The following is a 27,130-nucleotide window of genomic DNA, read 5'->3' as shown; positions in this document are numbered from 1 at the left end:
CTCGGCAAAGGCCCTACGTCAGCCTGGCCTCAGCGGCTCGCCCCACCGCCGCCGAGATTGGCACCTGCGCACGAGAGCCTTATTGTGTGACGCCTGCGCAGGAGCTACGCTTCCCTATGGTCTGCAGTGGAGTGTGTCTTCCTCTCCAAATATGCAGACAGAAACGAGCAGTGTGTTTAAGTAAGGGGACGCCATTCAACTCATTATTCCCAAAGGCACATATAAACAGTGGTTTCCATATTGAACTTCTCAAGCAGAAGAACTGCAGAGGGAAGAAAACCTAGTTTACAGGGCTGCCTTCTACGTCCACGTAGCCTAGCAACTGTTTCCCAGGCAACCACGCCGTCAACAACGCTAAGCAACCCCTAGAGAATTAGAAGGGCTATTTTATTTTCTTCCCAAGAGAGGACTGCTAACAGGTCAAAGGGGAATTAGGTGAAAGAGAGAAACCTTAGTTCCGTGAGAAGTCAAGAGTAGGAAAGGAAACGGGAATCAGTGAAGAAAGGGACAGACATACTGGTATAGTGAGAAAAAAGTTGACCATATTTAAGGAGTCATTTTGGTGGCCATGGATACAACTTGCTTTTCTGAGAGCATTTATAACCTCATACCCAGTGACCGGAAGGAGCCTCCCCAGCCTCCTAGGTATGTGGGTAAACAAAAGATTATCACTTGAAGCAAGAATAAGGAATAACGATGCCATTTCAAGATTAACTAAGCAGCATACGACTTTTAAAAAGAAATTACATATATTTTTGTCTTAATGAAGTAGACTTGGATGCCAGCTTTTTAAGGAAGTGGCTGCAAAACCTGGGTATTTAACATCTATCTCACAATTCACGGAGAGGACGGTCCAGTGCTGTGAGAGGGCCATTTTATTGTTAGCCACCTGTTAATATAGTATGTAATTGTTTTGTAATTTAATTGTTCGTACATGATGTGGCATACAAAATAGCGTGAAATTTCTTGTTACTGAAAAAAGAAAATCACAGTTTTATTGTCCTGTGTTAGGATACTTCCTACTTGGTTTCAGGGGTTCGTTGTTTTATTTCTGACTACACTACTGCTCCCTCTCTAAAGGGATAGTAATTTCTGAGATTGTTGTCAAATATACATTCCTGTTTGTTTCTGAGGCTCAGTCTTTTGACTGGTAAGACAAAATAGATTCGTTTCTAAAGTCTTTTTCAGATCTGATAGTTGGATAGAAAGAAGAATAGATGGGTAGAGACCCAAAAATATATAATTGAGTTAAAAATTTTACATGGGTGTTAGGACCCCTTAAGTTCCCCCACATTTCAACAAGGTAACCCTGAAGTAAATATCTCAGTTAGTCTCCTGTGTATAAACTTAGAACTTATGTAAATCTATGGGGAGAAAAGAAGGTAACTAGTGCAGAAGATCTTATTCCTCCTAGAATTCGAAATATTTGCTGTTCTTTACCTTTCTTCTTTTCCTGATGCACGTCAAAACCACATTGAAAGTGCGATGGGCTTAAAAAAAAAAAGACTCTGCAACTAACTGGTTTGGGAATCATGAATAAATTTTCATTTATTTTCTTATCTGTAAGACAAACTAAATGATCCGGATCATCTTTAAGGTTCCTTTCAGATCTAATGGTCAATTATTTATACTAGTAATTCCTTGGGGTATATAACATCAACAAGTGGGCAAACCCTTCCATTGTAAGCCCAAGAATCTGGTTTCAATAAGGAGTAGTACCTATATTATTTTCCACTAGTTTCTCAGAATCTAGCAGAGAATGGAAAGAGGAATGTAAAGTAAGATGTGATGGACTTGTAGAATTTATGACGAATGTTCAAATTAACTATTGCTGAATGAACTTTTGGTCAAAAAATCCGGTATGTTGTACAAGATAAAGTTCCTCTTCTCTGAAACCCAGTGGTAGGCTGTATTTTCTAGAGAGTACTGAATTTGAAAGTTAAGATATTTTATTAGATAGGTGTTCTATTCATTGATAAATTAAAAAGAGGCATCTTTACTGCATATAAGTAATTTTTTTCAAGAAATATTATAGGAACAGTCTAGTCTGTTCATTTGACGAGCAATAACTGAGCCCCTATTTATGTGTATAACATTGCCTTTGGAGAATGTTCTTGGGAAATGTTGGAAGTGGTAGCACAAACTCCTTGGTTGACTCTGAAGGAATAAGTAAGAAAAAGGAACTTAGGGTGAAGGAAATAGAAGGCATCAATTGTGGTGCCAGAGAACTCTCTGTTAGGGTGAGACTTTCCACAACATCCTACACTGTCTGCAACAACCTGGGGAGGTTTTACTTTGATAAAGATGCCATACAGGCAAACCACTAATATGTAAAAACAGAGCATAATAACACATTTAACAAATTCCTCACCACACTGACACTAACTTGCCCTGACCCAAAACCCCTGTTAGTGGTGTTACGGAACCAGGCTGGAACACTGGCGGAAAAACCAACCGGCATTCAGAGATCTTGGTGGATCGGAGATATACTTAACACCAGTGGGCTCAGGGAGACCATTTCTCCAAAGATCTGAGCCCTGAATGCAAGCAGGAAGCGTAATTTATAGTTGTCTGCCTCCATATTTGGGGGGGGGGGAGGGGGGTTGCGTGCATGGCAAACAGGGCAAGAAGAACCTGGAAGAGGGGTTTCTAAGCCAGAGACCAGAGCTTGTTTTAGTCCTCGCGACCATCTTATGGTGTAAAACTTTATTCATTTTCCCAACAGTGGTAAGAATTAATCATAAGAAGGAAATATAGCACCTGGGTGGCTCAGTTAGTTAAGTCTCTGACTCCTGATTTTGGCTCAGGTCATTATCTCACGGTTTTGTGGGTTCCAGCCCTGCGCTGGGCTCTGCACACTGACCATGAGGAGTCTGCTTGGGATTCTCCCTCTCTCCCTTTCTCTCTGCCCCTCCCCGTCTTGTGCTCTTTTTGTCTCTCTCTCTCTCTCTCTCTCGAAGGAAGGAAAGGCAGGGAGGCAGGGAGGCAGGAAGGAAAGAGAAAGAAAGAAAGAAAGAAAGAAAGAAAGAAAGAAAGAAAGAAAGAAAGAAAGAAAGAAAGAAAAGAAAGAAAGGAAGGAAGGAAGGAAGGAAGGAAGGAAGGAAGGAAGGAAGGAAGGAAGAAAAAGAAAGAAAGAAATCTATTTGCATTACTGAGTTATAAACCCAGCTTCAAGAAAGCTGACTGTGGCTCTTTGCAAGACTAGCAAGATTACTGTCCAGCTTTCACAAAGTGGTGGATTTCTCAACAACTGACTGCATTGTGATCTCTCATGCCTCACAGGTTACAGTCTCCTTGGGAAACTAAAATACAAACATTAAAATGTTGATTAACAATAAAACCATATTCCAATGAGAGATGCAGATAACTAATGAGAACTTAGAAAATGGATCTGTGCAGTGAAAGTGGGGTGAAGGCCATCCTCTTGCAGTTGAACTTAATGAGCTGGGATTTAAGATCTAACAATGTTAAAGTCAATGGGAAGCCATGAATCAGTTTTCAAAATTTCAATTGCTCATGACACATGAGATGGTTTCCAAGATGTTCACCAAATTTGTCACCCTTCTGTTGATGGCTCCAGTTACTTAAAATCTCCAACCATTCTCTCTTTCCCTTTTGTTTAAGGTAATATTCCAGATATGTACCAAACAGTTTATGGAGCCATTATCTTTAGCACAATACTTCCATTAATGAATTCATTAGCATTTTGACACTCATGTCCCACCATTGCCTCACATTGAAATGCCCACATGACTTATAGCTAAGATCAGTCTCTCTCATCCTATAATTAATGTAACTGATTTTTTAAAAATCTAAACTCATCATTGATCTACGGAGATAGTTTTGCACTTTAAATCTTTCATACACTGTCTCAACCATCCCTCCCAGCTTTGTGTTATTTGTAAATCTAATAAGTATGTCTAGTATATCTCCGTCTGTCATTGAATAGGGCAAATATTTTGCTTAGTAGACTAAAGGACACTTCTTTCTAGGCTGACAGCCATTCAATGTTAGGAGGGTTCAGTCAGTCATCCATGTGCATACATTAATCAATTCATATCTCTCTTATCAGTAAGGATAAGAGGCTCTGCTAACATAAAGGTGTATATTATGTCTAAGGTAGTTGCCTGATTTATGAGTCAAGTAATCTTTTTTAAAAAATGATATTCATTTCAGGGAATTGAAACTCCAAATGGCTCATTTAATCGTTGCTTCTCTACAGGTTTTTAGATGCTCTCTAAAATTTACATCAGATTCACCAGCATGGAGTTTCTGGATGCATGCTTATTTAATGTGGGAATATTTAATGTCTAAGCACTCACTAGTTGGCTGTTTGGTTTTTTTTTAAAGCTTTCTGGTTTTCACTGGCATCAACTGTGACATGGAGTCTGAATTTCATTTTCACAGCTTTTCATTTTTCTTGGATTATCTTTCATTTTCTTTATTTTCCATACTACTATATCTATATTTTCTGAGGTTTTATAACATCTCTTGGTTTAAAGTCTAGTTATGTATCTGACTTTGCTAAGTAGTCTTGACTATTATGAAATCTTAGATAACATACTTATTTTCTCCTGAGGTTCTTATTTACTTTGCTGACAATTTGTATCCAATAATTCAACTGGGGAAAGCAGTAGTCCTTTTAAATGAACTTATATTCAAAGAAAGCCAGGAATATTCCAAAGTCCTTGTTTATAGAATAATGAAATTTTATGTTAAAATTCTCATTGCTGCCATATGTGGTCTCAGAGTTTTATGATTAGTGTTAGAAATTGTTATTCAGATTTTAATATAGCTGTCCAGTCTCTGCAAACTTCCACAATAATAACATTTTTCTTCATCTCTTGTAAAGAAAAGAAACTTTGCATGTACTAATATGGAAAGAAATCACATTATATTAAGTTTTAAAAAACAAGGTATGTTTCATACATAAATAGAAACATAGAAAACTAAATTTGTTTGGAAAATGGATTGAGGAGATAGAGTAAAACTAGATTTTTATTCATTTTTAAAATTGATATATAATTAGTATATAGCATTATGATAGTTTCATCATTTTTTATTTTTGTAATTTGGAAAAATAAAAAATTATTCATAAAGTATAAAATATATTGTTTTGTATAACAAATGGGTAAGCTTTCAGCTCACAAAATAATGTATTGAATCACAAGATAGCAAATTAAAAAGAAGTGAGAGCATATACACTCTTTTCTTACCACAGGGGAAGTTATTTTATTAATCAAGAGATATCTGCCAATTCCAACTTCTGTAGGAAACTTAAGGCACAAATTTAGATTGAACATTATTTTATAAAGGTATCTAATAAACTCATTCTTTTTAGACCATAATTAATCCCCAACCATTGAATTCAAGATTGAGGAAAGTCCTCTAAAAGCAAGAAACAATTTAATGTTTTTCCAAGCAAACTTATCAGCATACATAAGAAAATAATACAAGTGGGTGCCTGGGTGGCTCAGTCGGTTGAACATCAGACTTCAGCTGAGGTCATGATCTCACAGTTCGTGAGTTCAATCCCCACATCAATCTCACTACTGTCAGCACAGAGCCTTCTTCAGATCCTCTGTGCTCCTCTCTCCATCCCTCCCCTGCTTGAACTCTCTCTCTCTTTCAAAAATAAATAGACCTTAAAAAAAGAGAGAGAGAATACAAGTTGTTAAAAGTGGCATAGCTAAACTTCTGCTCCCAATCAAGGATGAAATTTATCGTCTCACCTTAAACAACTAAAACATCTGAAAACAGAGTGTAAAACAATAGTTTTTCATACACTGGCCAATAGACAGCACAGAGCAGTCACCCCTAAGAAAGGAGAAACAAGCCCTACAATTGCCCCAACATTCTCCCTAGAGAGTTTCCAGGCCAAAGCTCAAGTAAGAGGAATTTAAACAAAACTCAGCAGTTCCCTTCTAGACATAAAGGATGCCATGCCTAAAATGAAAATAGTCTACTAGTTGGGATTAACAGTAGCTAAAACACTGAAGAAAATATTGTTGACTTTGAACACACAGTAATAGAACAATACAAAATGAAACAGGAAAAAAAACTGAAAAGGAAAACAGTGAATCAGTGAATTGTAGACAACATCAAGCAGCCTAACATAAGTATAATTAGAATTACATAAGAAGAGAAGAGAGATGGATAAACAGAAAAAATATTTGAGTAATGTCCAAAATTTTGACAAATTTAATGAAATTTCTAAATACACAAATCCAAGAACCACAATGAACGCCAAGCAGAAAGAAGAAAAAGAAGGAGCAGGAGGAGGGGAAGAAGACCATACCAAGGGACATTACAATCAAATTTCTTAAAACCAGTAATAAAGGGAAAAGTCTTAAAAACAGCCAAAGATAAAAGAAACGTTAAATGCAAAGAAGATAGCAAATATCTCATCAGAAACAATGGAATCCAGATGTTAAAAAGTCCTTAATGCACAAGAAAGGATACAAGTTGGAAATTTGGATCTGCATAATGAAATAAAGAACACTGGAAATGGCAAATACATGGGTAAATATTAGAAATTATTTTTTTCTCTTTAAGTTTCTTTAAAATATAGTTGGCTTTTTAAGGGGAAAAATCACAATGAATTATGGGTTTTATAGCACATGGAAGTAAAATATATTACAACACTAGGACAAAGGTGGGATGATGGGTGAATGCAAGTATTCTTTTGTTAAGGTTTTTACACTCTATATGAAATGGTATATTGTTACTTGAAGGTAGACTATAAGTTAAACATGTATATTATAAACTTCAGAACTTACATAAAACAAAACAAAGTCAAAAAATAAAAATAAGGCAAAATAAAAAGAAGAAGAATGAACAAAGTGGTATGTAGAAAACAAATAGCAAGATGGAAAATTTAAACACAGATGGAGTTTTATTCATTTTTTATTTTTACTTTTTAAATTTTTTGTTTAATTTATATTTTCTTTTTTTCTCTTTTTGAGGGGGGAGGGGCAGAGGGAAAAGGAAAGAGAAAATCTTTAAAAACGTTTTTTTTAATGCTTATTTTTATTTTTGAGAGAGAGAGAGAGAGAGAGAGAGAGAGAGACAGAATGTGAGCAGGGGAGGGGCAGAGACAGAGGGAGACACAGAATCCAAAGCAGGCTCCAGGCTCTGTGCTGACAGCTCAAAGCCTGACATGGAGCTCAAACTCACGGACCGTGAAATCATGACCTGAGCTGAAGTTGGACACTTCACCAACTGAGCCACCCGGGCACCCTTGGAGAGAGAAAATCTTAAGCAGGCTCCACGTCCAGCATAGAGCCTGACTCCAGGCTCAATCTCACGACTGTGAGACTATGACCTAAGCCAAAATCAAGAGTCAGAGGATTAACTGACTGAGCCACTCAGTCCCCCGCAAATGTATTTTTAAAATTACATCAGATATGAATGGTCTGAACACCAAATAAAGGAGATTTTTAGAAAGGTTAAAGTTTCTATGCTTTCCATAAGAAAACTCCTTTAAAAATAAAGTCACAAAATAAGTAAAAAGTCAAAGAACAGAAAACACTGTGCTGCCACAAATCAAAGGAGTGCTGAAATAGTTTTATTAATATGACATAGAGTAGATTTTTGAGTACAGAGTTTTAAAGGGGATAAAGAACACTTTATAATGATGAAGTAGTTCAAGAAGATGTGATAATTTTATTTATTTTTATTTTCAAATGTTTTTATTTGTGAGAGAGTGAGAAAGAGAGAGAGAGAGCACAAGTAGGAGAGGGGAAGAGAGAGGGAAAGGGAGAGAGAGAGAGAATCCCAAGCAGGCTCCACACCATCAGCACAGAATCTGATACAGGGCTCGATCTCATGAACCAAGAAATCATGACCTGAGCTGAAACCTAGAGTCAGATGTTTAACCACTTGAGCACCCAGGCACCCTGATATGATCATGTTCTGTTCTCATGGAATTTATAGTGGGGAGAGAAAGGACACAGTTCACCAATATCAGGAATGGGAGAGGAGACATCACCATTGATGCTACACACATTCACATGATAACAAAGAAATACTATAATATTTACACTGGCACCTCTCAGGGCCAAACTTCCATCTAGGGTACCTGATAGACAGGGCTCAGATAATTATGTTTTATGTCTATCTCTGAATGAATATAGACTTATATACATTAAAATGTATATCCTTTCTTAAACTGTAAGCAATTTTTACTAGAAATATAAACGCTACAATTTTTTTTTTTTACTTTTAGGTACGTATCCATTTTTAAGGCCTCTATTAAAGATAACACGCAAAAATGTAAAGCTGCAATGAAGACTATGGGGCCACCAAAAGTCGAACTACCTTCTCCAAAGAATTTCCTGAAGAAACATTCAATGGAAAAAACTCTACCACCCAGTAGGTTTCATCACTCTTTTTAATATTAACAGTGCTAACAGCGGGGTGCCTAGGTGGCTCAGTCAGTTAAGCAGTTGACTTTGGCTCAGGTCATGATCTCACGGTTTGTGAGCTGGAGCCCCACACCTGGCTCCATGCTGACAGAATGGAGCCTGCTTGGGATTCTCTCTCCCTCCCTCCCTCCCTTTCTGCCCCTCCCCCACTTGCCCTTTCTCTCTCTCAAAATAAATAAATAAACTTGAAAAAAAGTGCTAACAGATAATTTAACTAGAATTATCTTACTGCTTATGAATATTAAATGTTCATAGGTGATTGGTTTACCTCATATTTAACAGAAACTGAGAGGCTAGGAGAAAGTAGAAGTAGAGAATTCAGTGGAAAAAGAAGGTGGAGAATGCTGAGTTATACCCCAAATAGCCTTTCCCTGTCATGGTGCATACATCTGAATGACATCTTGGACTATTTAATGAAGCCCTACCGCTAACACCACATGCCTCACCACCCTAGTCCCTAGCCGTATGACTTCAGTAACAAATGACAATTATAAGAAGAGTCCTAAGCCCCAATGAGAAGATGGCCTAGCATCTAAACCCTGTCTGGTCTTCCCTGCAAGAGATGAGAATCACAACTGTTATACCAGCTGAAGCAACTATCAGGCATGGGCTTTAACTGTCCCAGATCTCTAAGACCATTAGGACAGCAAATAAGTCAGGTGTAATGGAGGACCCTTCGTGAATGAGTGGTAGAAAGAGCCAGCTTCTCGGGCATTCGCATGGAGAGGGCCACATGCTGAGGAGCTTGGTTTAATGCTTTGCTTTTGCTGTCTTGAAATTCTTGATGTTTGATCAAGGTGCCCCATGTTGTCATTTTGTACTAGGCATTGAAAATTGTGTAATTAATAATGGTCATCGAGCATATAGATTTTAGGAAGAAGGCTATCTGGAAAATGGACGTATGCATGGAAGAAGCTTCTTCCCATCCTGGGTGTATCTTTCCTGATGTTTTAAGACAATAGAGAGGAGAGAGAAATTAGTCTCTCTCTTTTAAAAAGTTAGCCTTTTGGGGCGCCTGGGTGGCGCGGTCGGTTAAGCGTCCGACTTCAGCCAGGTCACGATCTCGCGGTCCGTGAGTTCGAGCCCCGCGTCGGGCTCTGGGCCGATGGCTCGGAGCCTGGAGCCTGTTTCCGATTCTGTGTCTCCCTCTCTCTCTGCCCCTCCCCCGTTCATGCTCTGTCTCTCTCTGTCCCAAAAATAAATAAACGTTGAAAAAAAAAATTAAAAAAAAAAAAAAAAAGTTAGCCTTTTTTTGTCACCTGGCATCAAGAAAATAATTCAACATCTGAAGTCCAGCTAGGGTGGATCTTTTGACAAAAGTGGAACTATTTCTCCCTATGGCAATATTTGCTATCCCACAATCCTCTTCAAAACCCATGTGCCATGACAAAGGATGAGGACATTATCAGGAAAGAGGGAAAAAAGCACATCTAAACATCCACGCATAAGTTCATGTCTTCAAAAGTCTATTTTGTGTCTTTCTCAAGAGGAGTCTTGGTATTTTGTGACTCACAACCACTTGTGAACACTGGAAAATTGTAAAATGAAATTAGTTTATGTCAATGATATTAGTTGGGTTCTCATGTATCCTCTGTAGGGTTAAGCACATTATACAATACACTGCCAAACTATATAAATCCTAAACATCAAATAAGGAAAAAAGGGAAGAAGTCTATCTCTCCCATTAAAACAGGACAACACAAACACAAAATTTTATCTGGCTTATGAATAATCAAGAAAGCTGGGGTGTTGCAAGAGTTCAATACAATGAGTTAAATAAAGGTTATATATATATATATATATATATATATATATATATATATGCATGCCAAGGCTGCTGCTAGTCTCTTTTTGAATATTCTGCCATTTCAAACACAATAGTTTTGATGCCAGCAATTTTTTAGACACACTGAAAACAGATACATGAACATTTCTCTAAATTCAATTGATAGAACATTGACATGACTACAAGGCTGTGTTGACATTGCATTTTGACATAAGGTTAAAAAGCCAAACCATTTGTTTTTCAGATTTATTATCCCAACTGCCAAAAAATTTGTGAAAAGACATCCTCATCCCCATTGCCTCACCCCATTGCCAACCCCTCCTCCTGGGATGAGAGAAAAGATGATGTTTAGGTAGGTTAAGGGAAAGAAGGTGGCCAGTGTTAGGCTCCATCCACTTGACAATCATAACCAACCAATGGTTGTCATTTGCTCTACTTCCTCACCTAAGAATTAATTATCAGTCTTTCTGAACTGTTTCCTCACGTTCTAAGAATTTAGTTTACCTCTTATATACATTTATAAAACTACATATTCCCTTATAGCTACAGGAGCCATTTGCATGCACTTTCAACTCATAATTAAATTTGGCCAATGAATAATTTCAGTGTGAACATCTAGAGGAGAGATACCTCTGATTTTTTAGACAAACATTATGCAAATCTGATTTGGTTAAGTGTCTCTAGCAGAAAGAAACTCTTTGGGTTGTAACAATGAGTCCTTATTCTCTGCTCCAGGCTTTATAGGAACTCCAAATGAAATCTCTAACAATGCTCACAACATCTCAGTAATGTATTACATAGGAAGATACTATTTTAGTAGATCAGAAACAGTAAACAACTTTCACATATGGTTCAAGCAAATATATATATTATATTCTACATATTAAATTTAATTTTTCTTTCCCCACTATAAACTCCATGAGAACAGAACATGAGAGTTCTCTCCATAAGAACTTTGTCTCTTTTGTTTACTACTGTATCTACAGTTCCCAGGTCATTAACTGGGGACATGGTATTTGCTCAACAAAAATATGCTGCACGAATTCATGAATAAACAAATTTTCCAAAAACTCCTTTATAATATTTCTAGGTGTGTAGAACTATATCAGAAGTATTAGTTTGCTGGAGCTGCCATAACAAAGAATCACAGATTGAGGAGCTTGAACAGAAATGTATTTGGTCACAATTCTGAGTGCCAGAGTCCAAGATCAGGGTGTTGTCCGAGTTGGTTTCTTCTGAGGCCTCTGTTCTTGGCTTGCAGATGGCTGTGTTTTCATTTCTTTTCATATGGTCTTCCTTCTGTGTGTGTCTGTGTCCAAATTTCTTCCTCTTCTAAGGACGTCCATTACATTGGGTTAGGACCCACTCTAGAGTGACCTCATTTTAACTTAGGTACCTCTTTAAAACCCTGTGTCCAAAGGGTTTTACCTCTGGTACTGGTGTTAGGGCTTCAACATATGAATATTGGGAGGGACACAATTCAGCCCATCATGAGAGGTTAATCCAGTCCTTAGACTTTCTAATAATATCTTTTTTCCTGCTAATACAAGTCACATAAACTCATAAAAAAAAGTTCAAACAGTGCAGAAATGAATAAAGCCAAAGTACCTAGTAATTGTGTGGAGTTAAGATTTGAATAAGGTTTTGTCAAGACGTCTGTTGCCTTCAGTTCTTGGAAATAAATTGTAATTATTTTACATTCTTTTCTGACAAACCATTTTGATGTGGCTGTATCAAAATAGATGAGTTGGAATGGTCAAGTTGAAGAGGCTGTGTAAAAATGGCCAATTTCATCTGTTGCTAATGAAGAGAATGTGGTAGAGAGAAATAAATAAGATGAATTCTGTATAGTAGTAATTTTAGGAAGTGAGATGCAATCAGGGAGGAGCGAATAGGAAAGTTCAACTGTGTTGGTAATTTTTGTTAAGCTGCATGTTGGGTACATAGTTATTACATGATCTTCATACCTTATAGTAACAAGAGTTCTGGTGAAAAAAAAATCCATACAGTCTTGGATTTTCATCAAGTTTGATGTATTGGTGATTTTGCAATAACTTTCCTTTGAATAAGCAATTATTAGCAATATTGGTAGTACTCAGAAAAGAGTTTTAATGTTTCTTTGAATTTTTTCCAGTGAGAAAGCTGAACATTTGTTATTGACATCTTTATTAGAAAATATTTTCACAATAACTAGTAAAAATATATGGGTTAGCTAGCATATGATTTGGGGGGCTTATCTCCTTTCCTTAGGTTAGTATATTGTTCTTCAGCATGTTAATTGATTATGTTGCACTTAATATTTTGCATTTATGATTACTGATTTTTTACCCAAAATATTTGAATATATTATTAATAAAACTCTAATATCCTCATGGTAAAATATCTAGATATTATAAACAGTATTGAATAGCAATGTTTATAATTTAATATTAACAAGGGTATGTTATATTTAACAGAAAAAAAGTTTGATCGGAATGAGCCCAGAAAGCCTCCTGTGCCACTGAGAACTGATCATCCAGTCATGGGAATACGAAGCGAAAAAAATTTTATAAACACAAATGCAGCCAATGTCATTCTGGGAGTGACTAAGAAGCCTAAACCAATTTATGTTGACAAAAAATCTGGAGATAAGCATGATCTTGAAACTTCAGGACTATTTCCAAAATACATCAATAAAAAGGTAAACTTATAATACATTACTGGACCTAAAATTCAAATAATTTAAGAATGATGTTCATAATGATCAACTATATTATCACTAACAGTGCTCTCACTGGGAAAATTATCTAGATTGCCAATTATCATTCCTCTGAAGTCTGTGCTTGATCCAAATTACATGTGATGAAATTATGAAGAATTTGGAAAGAATAACACCATGTTGCCTAGCAGAGGAAAACTCAGGTTGTTCCCTTAATTTCAATTATTAATATATTTACCAATTCTAACAGTCTCTGAAAGATGTTAATTTTTAGTGAGGTAGAAATTTCATGAAAAGCATAGTCATTACTATGAATCATTACTAAGAAATAGCTTTTCAGAAAGTCCTAAGGGACACCTGGGTGGTTCAGTTGGCTAAGCATCTGACTCTCGAATTTGGCTCAGGTCATGATCTCATGGCTCCTGAGTTCATGAACTCTCTTGGGATTCTTTCTTTCCCTTTCTGCCCCTCCCCTGCTTGTACTCTTTCTCTCACTCTCTCAAAATAAGTAAATAAACTTAAAAAAAAAATAAAGTCCTAAGATTTAGTCATTAGGCTGCAGGATCTTGGTAGCAGAATGAGGAAAAATGAAGAGGAAAATAATTTTAGAGCCATCTCTCCTATCAGTGTACAATTTCAGCTTGAATGTGCTTGGAGTAAAGGAGACCTTGAAAGTACTATACAATAATCTAGTCCTTTGGGGACCTTCATCTCTATCTGAAAAGGTGCTCATTGTAGAGGCATACAATTTCATTGGTGAAAATTATAGGAGCCTGAGTTCATTTAAATATAGAAGACCTTTAAAATTTGAAAAGCGTACAAAAATACCTTATACAAAACCTATTTCACTTTGTATACTCACAGAGTACAACATTGCTTAGAACACACAGGAAAATATGAGTGCACAATCCTAAAGAATAGTAATATGTAATAATGAGTCATGGCAAAAAAAAAAAAAAAAAAAGGAAGGACAGAAGGAAGAAAGGAAGGAAGAGGAAAAATAGAAAAGAAATTGCAATGAAATTGCAAAGAAATTGTATGAAGGGCTTGCACTGAGGTAGTCCAATGATCTACCATGATAAATCCAATGCCTGTTCAAAGCTGAAACAGGAACTTCGAGCCTGTCGTCAGAGCACACCACCTATTCTCTGAGAAACTCTTACCACTCCATAAACTAAGACACTTCTGGAAGACCTCAGCAGGTATCGAGGGGTTGGCAGCACATGCTCATAAAGTTCTGTCAGACTTCTTTGAGTACTTCCTCCTTCTGTGTCCTGGAGGCTGCTCATATTCCTTGTCCCATGGGGTGTGGACAAGCAGAAATTTCAGTCTCCTGGCTGACTCTTCAGAGCCATTTCCAAGCCATTATTTCTCCACGATGACATAAAAACCCTTCTCCTTTGCTGGTTATGCCACCAGTGACCACTTTGTGCCCCTCTTCTGACTGCCTTCTGCCCCAGCTGTCCAGTTCAATGCATCTTCTTCCCTGAACGGAAAATTGAGAGTATTCCACATGGAGACAGAAAAATGTGAAGTTAATCTACCTGTGCTTGTTTACCAAGCCATGTAAATGCTCTGCACCAATGGTGTTGCTGGCCAAGCCTTCAGGGCTCATGAAGGACTTCTCAACTTACTTCCCACTGATCAGAGTTCAGTTTTAAAAATCTGTGAATGATAAGTGAGATAGTAAGCCTTTTGAAGGGAAATGCCATTTTTTAAAGTTTATTTATTTATTTTGAGAGAGAGAGAGAGAGAGAGAGGCAGGGAGGGGAAGAGAGGAGGAGAGAGAGAGAATCCCATGCAGGCTCCACACTGTCAGCACAGAGCCCAATGCAGGGCCCGAACTCACAAACCAGGAGATCATGACCTGAGAGGAAACCAAGAGTCAGACGCTTAACCGAATGAGCCACCCAGGCGCCCTGGGCAATGCCAGTTTTTAAAAAGTGAGTGAATCTCATGTTTTAGGTCCAAATGAAATGTTATATGCCCATTCATGCCATGAGAAACCATTTGTGAAAACAAACCGAGGTATACAGCAATAATAGTAAGACAGTGTTTCCAGTTCTCCCTCTGTGATCTTTAAGAAGTCATTAGATTTATCCCAGGATTGTAGTGAGGGTTAAATGATATAAAACCTGTCAAGCACTTGACACAATATCTGGCACCTAATAAAAGTTCAATAGAGAATGGGTATTATTAATTATTAACATTAATGGTATGCATTAGCCCTCAGTGACCCAGCACACAGGAGCATTTCAGATCACTGAAGCTTTTACCCATCTGTGAGATAACTCTTTTTCCCAAAATGTCTTACCTTTATTCCCTTTATTAAACAGAACATGCCAAAAATAATGTTGTGATGACTCAGAATCATTATTATGAACATCAGGATCTGTACCGAGCTTTAATGAGGTGTTGCCCTAAGTGTTTCCGGAAACGAATTGGACTGTTTACCACTGCACTAATTTACCAGAATGCTATGGTCTTAGAATTTATTTGTATAGTGTTTTGCAACTTTCCAGAACACATTTATAGCTAGGATTTCTACCCCCTTTTTTTTTTAGCCAGGGTGGGTTAAGTTATGCTTTGATGACAGACAATCCCCAATTTCAGCAGCTAAAAACCAACTAAATTTTATTGTTTGCTTACACTCCATGTCCACTGAGAGTTGGCAGCTCTGCTTCTCGGGTTTCAAAGATGAGAATCAACAAGTTCCCAATGAGAAAAGAGAAAATAAAATTGAATTTTGTCAATTTTCCATGTTCTGAGCAAAGGCTTTAAATCTGTAACATTTCTTTTTCTCCCGATCACTAGTTGGTATGTATACATATGTAAGTTGCATTCAGGATATTGATTTTTTTTTCTGAAAAATCCTTATAAGGATTACGGTGTCACACCTGAGTATATATGTAAGCGAAATGAGGAAGTAAAGAAAGCCCAAGAAGAATATGATAACTATATCCAGGAAAACCTTAGGAAAGCAGCTATGAAAAGGATTTCTGATGAAGAAAGGGAGGCAGTTCTTCAGGTAAGTATCCCGTAATTTATATTCATATGTAACACTTTAGAACATCTCTGAAAGAAAGGTCCATTGTCGATGATTCTTTTTTTTTTTATTTTTTTTTTTTTATTTTTTTTTTCAACGTTTATTTATTTTTGGGACAGAGAGAGACAGAGCATAAACGGGGGAGGGGCAGAGAGAGAGGGAAACACAGAATCGGAAACAGGCTCCAAGCCATCAGCCCAGAGCCCGACGCGGGGCTCGAACTCACGGACCGCGAGATCGTGACCTGGCTGAAGTCGGACGCTTAACCGACTGCGCCACCCAGGCGCCCCTCGATGATTCTTAAAGCCTGCCCCTTGACTCTAAAATCAGAACACTTTCATTTGGTTATGGTGACAACTACGTGCGGCACACTGGGTTCTTTGGGGAGAGCAAAAGTTGTAATATAAGAATTATTGAATAATGTTTTGTTTACAATTTTGTGATCTGTTGTTTTTTCCTGGGATAGTTAGTGTCGTAAGGAAGCCCACCTTCTCCTTCAATGAACATGCAGAAGTAAGGCAAAAAAGCATTTTTATTTTCATTCTCATGTCCCTGAGTTTTTCAAAAATAATATCCATAAAATAGATATTTTTCACTAGATGGAGCTCTAGAATAATTGAAACAGTTCCTAGACCAAATTTTTTTTCTTTCCTGTAAGCCAAATGTCCAAATTTTAAAATAACCAGCTGTGAGGTTTTTAATACATTTTCCTTATTTTGAATACAATAGACATAAAGATATATGACCTTATGTGTTTAGTGCAAGAAGCATTTAAAATATTGAGAGATGTGAGCAGGGTTGCTCCATATCTTAGGAGATTATTTATTAAGCACCTAATTGTTCTCTTCTAAAGTCATGCTATCTTGGGGCACCTGGGTAGGTCAGTCAGTTAAGCGTCTGACTTCGGCTCAGGTCATGATCTTGTGGTTTGTGAGTTTGAGACCTGCGTCAGGCTCTGTAATGACAGCTCAGAGCCTGGAGCCTGCTTCGAATTCTGTGTCTCCCTCTCTCTCTCTGCTCCTCCCCTGTTCATGCTCTCTCTCTCTCTCTCTCTCTCTCTCTCTCAAAAATAAATAAACATGAAAAAAAATTTTAAACTAAATAAGTAAATAAATAAAGTCATGCTATCTCTTCTAGAGATAAAAATAGTACTTTATTCTTTGTTTTGTTAGTTTTGAAAGATTTCTACAAATCCATTTCTAATGACCTTTTAAAAACATTAAAAAAATTTTCCTACATTAACTTCTGTTGAAAATGGATTTGTATGCTGTTATAAATTCTTAACATTTTATCAATGTCATAATAGTAAACATTTACTAAATTCCTGCTTTGCATATAGTATCATGCTAAGCCTCATGGATGATAAAAAGGGCATGAGATAAAATTCTACTATAGATAATGTTGTAATATAATAAGAGGTGATATGTATATATGTAGATGTGTGTGTGTGTGTGTGTGTGTGTGTGTGTGTGTGTAGAAATCATAAGTTTTATTAGGTTCCATGACAGAGTATCTATCCACTGAAGTATGTAGGTACATGTCTTTATCTGGGCCTTCAACTGCACAAGAAGAGGCTATTCCAGACAGTAGAAGTGGTCTAAAGGCAAGGACAGTGTCTCTTTGTTGACAGCCTTTGTTGAGTACCTTACTCAGTACTCAGTATAAACACAGATGTTTAACACAGGTGTGCTGGAAAGAAGAAAGGAAGAAGGTAGGCAAGAAGACTGGAAGACAGGGAGGTGGGACTTTGCATGTCATTTTCACAAAGACTACTGGTTTTTGGTCCATTCTCTCTCTCTCTTTCTTTTTCTCTCTTTCTCTTTCTCCTTCTCCAACCCCATCTCTCCGTAGTTCAGATTCTATCATCTTTAGAAAGTACATGCTTTTGTGAAAGCCAGGTTTTTATATCTAACCGATGCTGGAAAATAGGAAAAGGCACCAATAGATAGATCATCTGGACAGAAAATCAATAGGAAAACCTTAGCCTTAAACAACACTTATTAGACCAGATGGACTTAACAGATATATACAGAACATTCCATCCAAAAGCACCAGAATATACATTCTTCTCAAGTGCACATGGAACATTTTTCAGGATAGACCATATCTTATGCCATAAAACAAGTTTCAGTAAATTTAAGAAGATGGAAATCATATCAAGCATCTTTTCTAACCACAATGGTATAAAAGTAGAATCAATTACAAGATGAAAACTAGAAAAATAACACACATATGGAGATTGAATAATATGCTAATGAACAACTAATGGATCAATAAAGAAATCAAAGGAGAAATAAAAAATACTTTCAGACAAATGAACATAGAAATACAACTAAAATATATGGGATGGCAGTCTAAGAGGGAACTTTATAACAATTAAAATCTCAAATAAGCCATCTAACTTTATACCTAAGCTAGAAAAGAACAAACTAGAAAAAGAAGAACAAAATAAACCCAAAGTTCTAGAAGGAAGGAAATAATAAAGATCAGAGTGGAAATAAATGAAATAGAAACTAAAAAGACTAGAAAAGATCAATTAAATTAAGCACAGTTTCTCTAAAAAGATAAATTAACCTTTAGTTAGATTCACTAAGAAAAAAAGAGGACTTGGGGCGCCTGGGTGGCTCAGTCGGTTAAGCGTCCGACTTCGGCTCAGGTCACGATCTCGCGGTCTATGAATTCGAGCCCCGCGTCGGGCTCTGGGCTGATGGCTCAGAGCCTGAAGCCTGCTTCCGATTCTGTGTCTCCCTCTCTCTCTGCCCCTCCCCCGTTCATGCTCTGTCACCTTCTGTCTCAAAAATAAATAAACGTTAAAAAAAATTTTTTAAAAAAGAAAAAAAAGAGGACTTAAATAAATAAAATCAGAAATGAAAGAGAAAAAGTTACAACTGATGCCACAGAAATACAAATGATCATAAAAGACTACTATGAACAGTTCTATGCCAACATTTTGGACAACCTAGAAGAAATGGATAAATTCCTAAAAACATACAGTCTTCAAAGACTGAATCATGAAGAAGTAGACAATCTGCATAGACCAAGTGCTAGTAAGTAGATTTAATCAGTTATCAGAAAACTCCCAACAAATAAAAGTCCAGGGCCAGATGGCTTCACTGGTGAATTCTACCAAACATTCAAAGATTTAACATCTATCCTCCTCAAACTCTTCCAAAACGTCAAAGATGAAGGAATGCTCCCAAATTCATTTTATAAGGCCAGCATTACCCTGATACCAAAACCAGACAAGAACACCACACACAGTCACAAACCATAGACCAATATCCCTGTTGAACATAGATGCAAGAAACCTCAACAAAATATTAGCAAATCAATTTCAATAATACATCAAAAGTATCATTTGCCATGATCAAGTGAGATTTATTTCAGGGATGAAAAGTTGGTTCAATACCTGCAAATCAATCAACATGATAGACCATATTAATAAAATGAAGGATAAAAACCATATGATTATTTCAAAGATGCATAAAAAGTATTTGACACAGGGGCGCCTGGGTGGCGCAGTCGGTTAAGCATCCGACTTCAGCCAGGTCACGATCTCGCGGTCCGGGAGTTCGAGCCCCGCGTCAGGCTCTGGGCTGATGGCTCAGAGCCTGGAGCCTGTTTCTGATTCTGTGTCTCCCTCTCTCTCTGCCCCTCCCCCGTTCATGCTCTGTCTCTCTCTGTCCCAAAAATAAAAATAAACGTTAAAAAAAAAAAGTATTTGACAAAATTCACCATCAATTTAATTATAAAAATTCTCAATGAAGTAGGTATAGATGGAATGTACTTCAGCATAATAAAGGCCATGTGTGACCAGACCACATGCTGAACAGTGAAAAGACAAGGATGCTCTCACCACTTTCATTCAACAGAGCATTGGAAGTCCTAGACAGAGCGATTAGGCAGGGAAAAGAAATAAAAGCCATCCAAACTGGAAAAGAAGTAAAACCCACTAATTATGGATGACATGATTTTTCCGCCAAAAATCTGTTAGAGCTAATAAATGAATTTAGTAAAGTTGCATAGCACAAAATCAAGATCTGTTTTGTTTTTAAATACTAACAACAAACTTTCAGAAACAGAAATTAAGAAAATAATTCCATTTACAATCACAATAAAAAGAATACAATACCTAGGAATAAATTTAACCAAGGAAATGAAAGATCTTTGCACTGAGAACTTGTAAGACACTGATGAAAGAAATTGAAGAAGACAAAATAAATTGAAAGGTATTTCACGCTCATGGATTGAAAGAATTAATATTGTTAAAATGTCTATATTACTCAAAGCAATCTAGAGATTCAATGCAATCCCTATCAAAATTTCAAAGAACAAAGTTGGAAGAATCACACTCCCTGATTTCAAACCATATTATTAGGATATAGTAAAAAACAGTATGGTATGGGCATGAAAACAGACACATAGATCAATGGAACAGAATAGAGAGCCCAGAAATAAGTCCATGCATATATGGTCAATTAATTTATGACAAAGGGGGCAAGGATATACAATGAAAAAAGGACAATCTCTTTTAAAAGAGTGTTGGGAAAACTGGACAGCCACATGCAAAAGAATGAAACTGGACCATTATCTTTCACCATATGGCAAAATTAACTCAACAAAGATCAAAGATTTGAACATAAGACCTGAAGCCATAAAACTCCTAGGAGAAAATATAGGTAGTAATTTCCTTGATATCAGTCTTGGCAATGATTTTTTGGATCTGACTCTAAAGGCAAGGGCAACAAAAGCAGAAATGAGCAGCCGGGACTATATCAAACTAGAAAGCTTCTGCACAGGGAGGGAAATCATCAACAAAATGAAAAGGCAACCTCCTGAATGGGAGAAGATATTTGCAAATCGTATATCTGGTAAGGGGTCAATATCCAGAATATATAAAGAACTCATAGAACTCAACAACAACAGTAACAACAACAACTAAAACCCAAACAATCCAATTAAAAAATGGGAAGAGGATCTGAATGGATACTTTCCCAAAGAAGACATGCAAATGGCCAACTGGTACATGAAAAGATGCCCGACATCAATAATCATCAGGGAAATGCAAAGTAAAAACCACAATTAAATATTGCCTCACATCTGTCAGAATGACTATTACCAAAAAGACAATGAAAAGTGTTCATGATGATGTAGAGAAAAGGGAAACCTCATGCCATGTTGGAGGGAATGTAAATTGGTGCAGTTACTATAGAAAACATTAGGGAGGTTATTCAAAATTTAAAAATAAGACTATCAAATGATTCAGTGATTCCACTTCTGGGTATTTATCCAAAGAAACTGAACACACTAAGTTGAAAAGATATATACCCCCCTATATTCACTGCAGTATTATTTACAATAGCCAAGATATAAAAGCAATCTAATTGTCCATATGTGTGTGTGTGTTATGCTAAGTGAAATAAATCACACAGAAAAAGACATACTATATGATTTCACTTACATGTGGAATCTAAAAAACAAAACAAAACAAAACTCATAAGAGTGGTGGTTGCCAGAAGGTAATGCGGTTGGGGGTGAGTGAAATGGGTGAAGGGAATCAAGAGATACAAATTTCCAGTTATCAAATAAATAAGTATGAGGATGTAATGTACAGCATGATGACTATAGTCAGTAATATTGTGTAACACGTTTGAAAGTTGCTAAAAGAGTAAATCTTAAAAGTCTTCAGTACCAGAAAACATTTTGTAACTTTCTACAGTGACAGGGTAGCTAGACTCATATAGTTGTATGTTCTTGAGTCAGCCACATTCTGCTCATTCTTCATAAAATAATAGTCTCACTATACCTGCAAGGGGTCATCTAGTCTAACGATTCCACACTTCTCATTTTACAGATGAGGATATAAAATGCAAATATATTGAGTTTTGTTATCTATTCATTCATTTGAACACCTACCACGTTCCAGGCACTGTATCCAGGCCAGGGGGTACTATTGTGAGCAAGACAACTGCAATCTTTACTGACAGTGAACTTAGAGTTTGGTTTACATTTGCCCTTGGTCACAAAATTATCAAGTAGCTAAAAAGGGACTAAAACCTACATCAACCACTTCATAGGTCGGTGTTTCCCCACTACGTCATACACACATACATAGGAAGTAACAAAAGGAAGCTCTGTCAGTCGGAGATCCAACAGGAAATACAAGGGACCTTCAGCCAGGATTCAGGATTCTGAATTTATGAAGGAACTATTTACAGAAGTGAAGCAGGGCTAAGGGAGCAAACAAAAAACACCAAAGCACCTCAGGACTGAGAACAGTGGGAATCCATCACCACCCTAGGCTTAACAGCAGAGGCAAGAAAGTGTTACCAGAGCATGATAAGATCTGGAGCCTGGAAAAGGGACCACCTATCAGGATTGCAATTACAGACAGATGAGCCAGAACTAGTGTCCAGGTAGTCAAGGGAGAGGAAGAAGAAATGCCCCAACCTCTCTCTCCTCCCACCAGTGCTGATTCCAGAGGCTGGAGGGCAAAAGAGCTGGAGGTATTGTGGGGAGCCCGCCCACAAGAATGAACCCTGACTCCCACCCCACAACACCATGGCGCTCATCACAGAGCAGGACAAGAAGGTGGAGAATGGATGGGGGTGTTGTGGGCACAAAAGAAACATGGAACCGGAGCCACTTATTTATTTTATGACTGCTTCTTCCTAGTTGAAGTTTTCCCCAAATTAATGATAAAAAAAATGAAGAAAGAAAAATTAATAAAAAAAATCACTGCAATGAATAAAAGATGTTTTAGATGCAGTAACAAAAGTAAGTTTTAAAAACAGCAAAGAGGTGGGGCGCCTGGGTGGCACAGTCGGTTGGGCGTCCGACTTCAGCCAGGTCACAATCTCGCGGTCCGTGAGTTCGAGCCCCGCGTCAGGCTCTGGGCTGATGGCTCAGAGCCTGGAGCCTGTTTCTGATTCTGTGTCTCCCTCTCTCTCTGCCCCTCCCCCGTTCATGCTCTGTCTCTCTCTGTCCCCCAAAAAAAAATAAATTAAAAAAAAAACAGCAAAGAGGCTGTTTCAATATAATATGAAATATGAGTTACATCTAGTTCCCATCTCTGGCTGTTGACTTTGATCCAAACATTTTTGTACACACTGGAAGATAAAGCAAACTATCCTTTAAAAGATAAAGGCTACAGAGAAAAAGTGTAGCTGCTGTGACCACAAGTAATGTGGAAATATCACTCAAGTAGCTAGAAAAACCTTTGATATTTGAAAGTGTATAAATGCATGGATTTCCTCTCTGCAGTAGACACCCCTGTGGAGCACTGTGGAAACATATTTTTCATTTCATAATAAAAGACTATGAAAAAAGAATTCTGAGGTCATCTTTTTGGAATACATCTCATACACTATTAAGGACTATACGCTAACCCATCCCCCTCTTTTTAAAATTTAACCTGGATATCTTCCCTCTATCTTTTCTTCAAACCCTTTATCTAGACTCACTCAATGAGGGTTCAAAATCCGTTGCCCTTTCCCCCAGCCAACCTATTCTAGTTCTCATCATCATTTTAACCTAAGCATAGAAATAAGCCATTGAAATTTTATTATCCCCCAAAAGTTTTTACAAGATTAAATTTGTACTATGAGGGCTTATTATGAAGGTGTGATTATAAGGCACCTCTAATCTTTTCCACAACCTAAATATATAGCCATGGATTTCAAGGACTGTATTTTCAAGACAATATTTTAACTTCTATGTTCAGTTTGACTGTTTTTGTGTAAATAAAATGATTTGTGCATCAATAGTGAATAATAGAAAGTGTTAATTTTTCAAATTTCAGAGCACGAATTCGATTAGAGGTTTTGGCCCATTTTGTCAATGAGATCTCTAGTGCACTGTCATAAGGGACTATGCAGAGATGAAATTACCTTTATTGCTCCTAAAAGATCCCTAATTTTGAATTCATAGATTACTGAGAATATAAAGCATTAACTCATTAACTACATTATTGAATTAGCTTGTGTGTTACATTTAATGACATCTCAGTCATTTCTAGTATACATTAATGGGAAGTATAGATCCTTTGACTATATGAAGAGTTCTTTATAATACATGGAAAAAATACATAAAAGATCATCTCTTGTTAAATTGAGTTTTGGCATTTATGCAATTCCATTTAATCACATATAAGCAAACATGCCATGCAAGCCCAAATCAAGCCTTTTCATGAATGAAGATAATGGCTTAAAAAAAGTTAAAGAAAAAAAACCTAAAATTTTTACAATAAACAATTTCCTATTCAAAAATATGTTTTGCCTGGTGAGGAGGTGTGGGGGTGGGGGTGGATATCACTTTTAAATTGTTTTTACCAAAACATTTGCTATGAGTTTAGTTTCATACTACTTGTAACTCTGCACATTCATAGTTGATGGTAAAAACAAGTACAGTAACATTAAAAACAGAGCAAATAAATACTCCCTCTGGGAATTGAACACACAATCGAGGACAGGACTTGGCCTCTGTATAATATGTTTTGTTACTTAGCCAAGTACTTGATAAATACTTATCCTGTAACGTTATCTTCCTCTGTTTTCTTTATCAATTTGCATTTTTCTTCACTAGTATACTTTTTTTTTTTTTTACCATTGACATTACTTTTGCAGCTACTTTAATATTTACGGTGTTCATCACATTTGCAGGGGCTGAAGAAGAACTGGGAAGAGGTACATAAGGAGTTCCAGTCCCTCTCTGTGTTCATCGATTCCATACCGAAGAAGATTCGCAAGCAGAAGCTGGAAGAAGAAATGAAGCAGCTGGAACATGACATCGGTGTCATTGAAAAGCACAGAATTATTTACATTGCCAATAAGTAATAACGGATTTCTAAAATAGAGTCATTTTCACATAGGAAAAAGCCCGCTGGAAAACATAAACATGAAACTTTGCTTTTCAAAAAGGAAAATACTCTGAAAGAGAATAAAAATAGTTTTTACCGAAATGCTTAGGCAATGTTTAAAGGATAATTGAATTATTCTGCTTACATGAGGGAAAATTCTGTTTTTACCAGCGTTACGTTTTCTAAGCATGAAGTTTGATGTTGCGTGTTCCAACTTGTAGTATAATCCATTATTATTATGTACTTGTTTCACATAAATATTAATTTCCGGGCCCCAAAGAATAAAGCCAGCACTAGGAACTTCCGATTTTTTCTACACTGCACGATACAAAGAACACAACATTAAAAACTTAAGTATTTTGAATTGGAAATAGTGGCATATGCTTTCTTGCTTCTCCAGTGTTCTTGGCATATTTTTCCAGAACCGCCCACGTTTAGCAGTGTATATTCTAGGATAGCCTATGTCATTTCCAACCATTCCCAACTGCAAATATTTTCAATGTCTATAATGCTATATATGCCGAAGGGCTTATATTTCAAGGAAGAAAAATGAAGAAGGCAGCATAAAATCAAGAACACAATTTACAAAATGCATCACTGAGGATAATCAAAGAGAATAACTTTCTTCCAAGCATACCAACTTTTAAAAACTTTGCTATTCACTGTAAGTGCTTTACTCCATAATTCATTATATGTGTTGCACTGAAATGGGATGTTGCTTTTTCTTTTTGGTCCTAGGTATCTATTTTTTGAATTCTAATGTTTCTATTTGTAAGATTAATTTATTAAGCAATAAATTTATGTGAGTAGAGCTGTCTTCAACTCTATGGCTATAAGGAAAGTCTAAAAGGAAAATATTTTTTTTATGAAACTTTAGAGAAATTCAGTAATACATATGAACTAGAAAATATCAGAGAATAACAACATCTGCTACTAACACTGATTTTAATCTTATGGAAAATAGAAAAAAATATGGCAACCTTTTCAGACTTTTCCCAAACAGAATTTGAGAGCATGGTACAAAAGCTTACTTTAAATAAAATGGTTATACACAAATGTTTTTGAAAACTCACTTTAGGCTTTTTTCATATCTTTTTATGAACATCATTTCTTTATTTCTTTATCACCTTCAAGCAGATCTAAAATTAAAGATAGCAATTATCCAGAATGGGTGGTTGCCTCTTAGGGTAAGCTAATAGCTATAACAATAAACCCCCAAATGTATAATAATAACATAATAGAAACTCATTTCTTGCTCACATAACAGTACTGTGCTGTGAATAAATGAGCAGAAACTCTTTTGCACACAGTTGCTCAAGAACCCAGACCTAGGGAGTGGGTAGGCTCTGTTCTATCCAGAGTTGGGAGACTCATGGACAGGCCAAGCCTAGAAAAGATACACACCATTTCTGTTTGCATTTTCTAAGTCAGTTACACTAATTGCACCAACTACCTCCAAATCTTATTTGCCTGATAAAAATTTCTCATTTACATTATTGTCCTATGTTAATGAGGAGGGTATGTCCTCTGTTTTCATGCAGTCAGTTAGGGACTCAAGTCTCCTTTCGTCTAGTGGCTCTGCTCAGTACAGCCATCCTTCTCCGTGACACTTAAGGATAAGATGTAGAATTTTATTTGTGAGATGATTCCTATACACACTAAATTTTAAATAATTCAAAGTCAGTAGCAATGCAAAGAAACCCGAATTATTTCAGCTTTATCATGGTTATGTTTTGGGGCCATGAATGAGAGTTGCCTTAAGTGATATCCCTGTGGTTCTAATGGATGATTTTTCTCTCGATTTCTGTAAATTTCTACTAAAGAATACATACTTTTCCCCAGGCCCACAATGTTGTGCTAGATTGACTTTATTGCCTTTCTCACTCACAGGCTTCCTAGGGGAAACTTCCTATCTGTTGTTCCTGAGACATTATCCTAAACCACCCTACCATGGGATCCCAAACTTGAAAAGCTCCAGTGCAAGCTTCCCATATCCACATCCAAACACACACACACACACACACACACACACACACACACACACACCTGGGTCATCCTACCCAGGCAGGGGAGGGACAGACACCTGACTCAGACGTTTGGTCAGTGACTGATCAGATTCTCTTTCTTGAGAACGTGAATTAAGAGACACAAGACCACAGGCATTTGGGAGAAGGCACTCGAGCCTAAAAGGTCAAACTTCATGCCTGCAGCTAGTTTGACTTGGTTTCTATTCCTATTCAAAAGAGCTCTGAATAGAACAAACATCTGATATGGTCTGGCCCCTTGCCTGTGATTTCTTCCAATTGGTTCCTTGAAA

The 27,130-nt window shown here is 36.9% G+C and overlaps 1 protein-coding gene across 2 annotated transcripts; it reads left to right on the top strand.

Annotated features, from left to right (window-relative positions):
* The first annotated feature begins 357 nt into the window (after positions 1–357).
* ENKUR (enkurin, TRPC channel interacting protein) lies at positions 358–25,622 on the top strand. Of its 2 annotated transcripts, XM_030322393.1 has the most exons (6): positions 588–645; positions 6,233–6,522; positions 8,228–8,373; positions 12,669–12,892; positions 15,792–15,938; positions 24,617–25,622. In XM_030322393.1, exons 3-6 carry the CDS (start codon positions 8,286–8,288, stop codon positions 24,788–24,790), a joined length of 633 nt encoding a protein of 210 aa, XP_030178253.1. In that variant the 5' UTR covers positions 588–645; positions 6,233–6,522; positions 8,228–8,285; the 3' UTR covers positions 24,791–25,622. The 2 variants fall into 2 exon arrangements, with proteins under 2 accessions (XP_030178252.1, XP_030178253.1); XM_030322392.1 differs by lacking the exon at positions 6,233–6,522 and having other exon boundaries at positions 358–645.
* The last annotated feature ends 1,508 nt before the right edge of the window (positions 25,623–27,130 follow it).

The sequence above is a fragment of the Lynx canadensis genome, chromosome B4, assembly GCF_007474595.2.
Source record: "Lynx canadensis isolate LIC74 chromosome B4, mLynCan4.pri.v2, whole genome shotgun sequence".
Taxonomy (NCBI): domain Eukaryota; kingdom Metazoa; phylum Chordata; class Mammalia; order Carnivora; family Felidae; genus Lynx; species Lynx canadensis.
The sequence above is the reverse complement of the archived record's forward strand: the minus strand, read 5'-3'. Positions and strand labels throughout refer to the sequence as shown.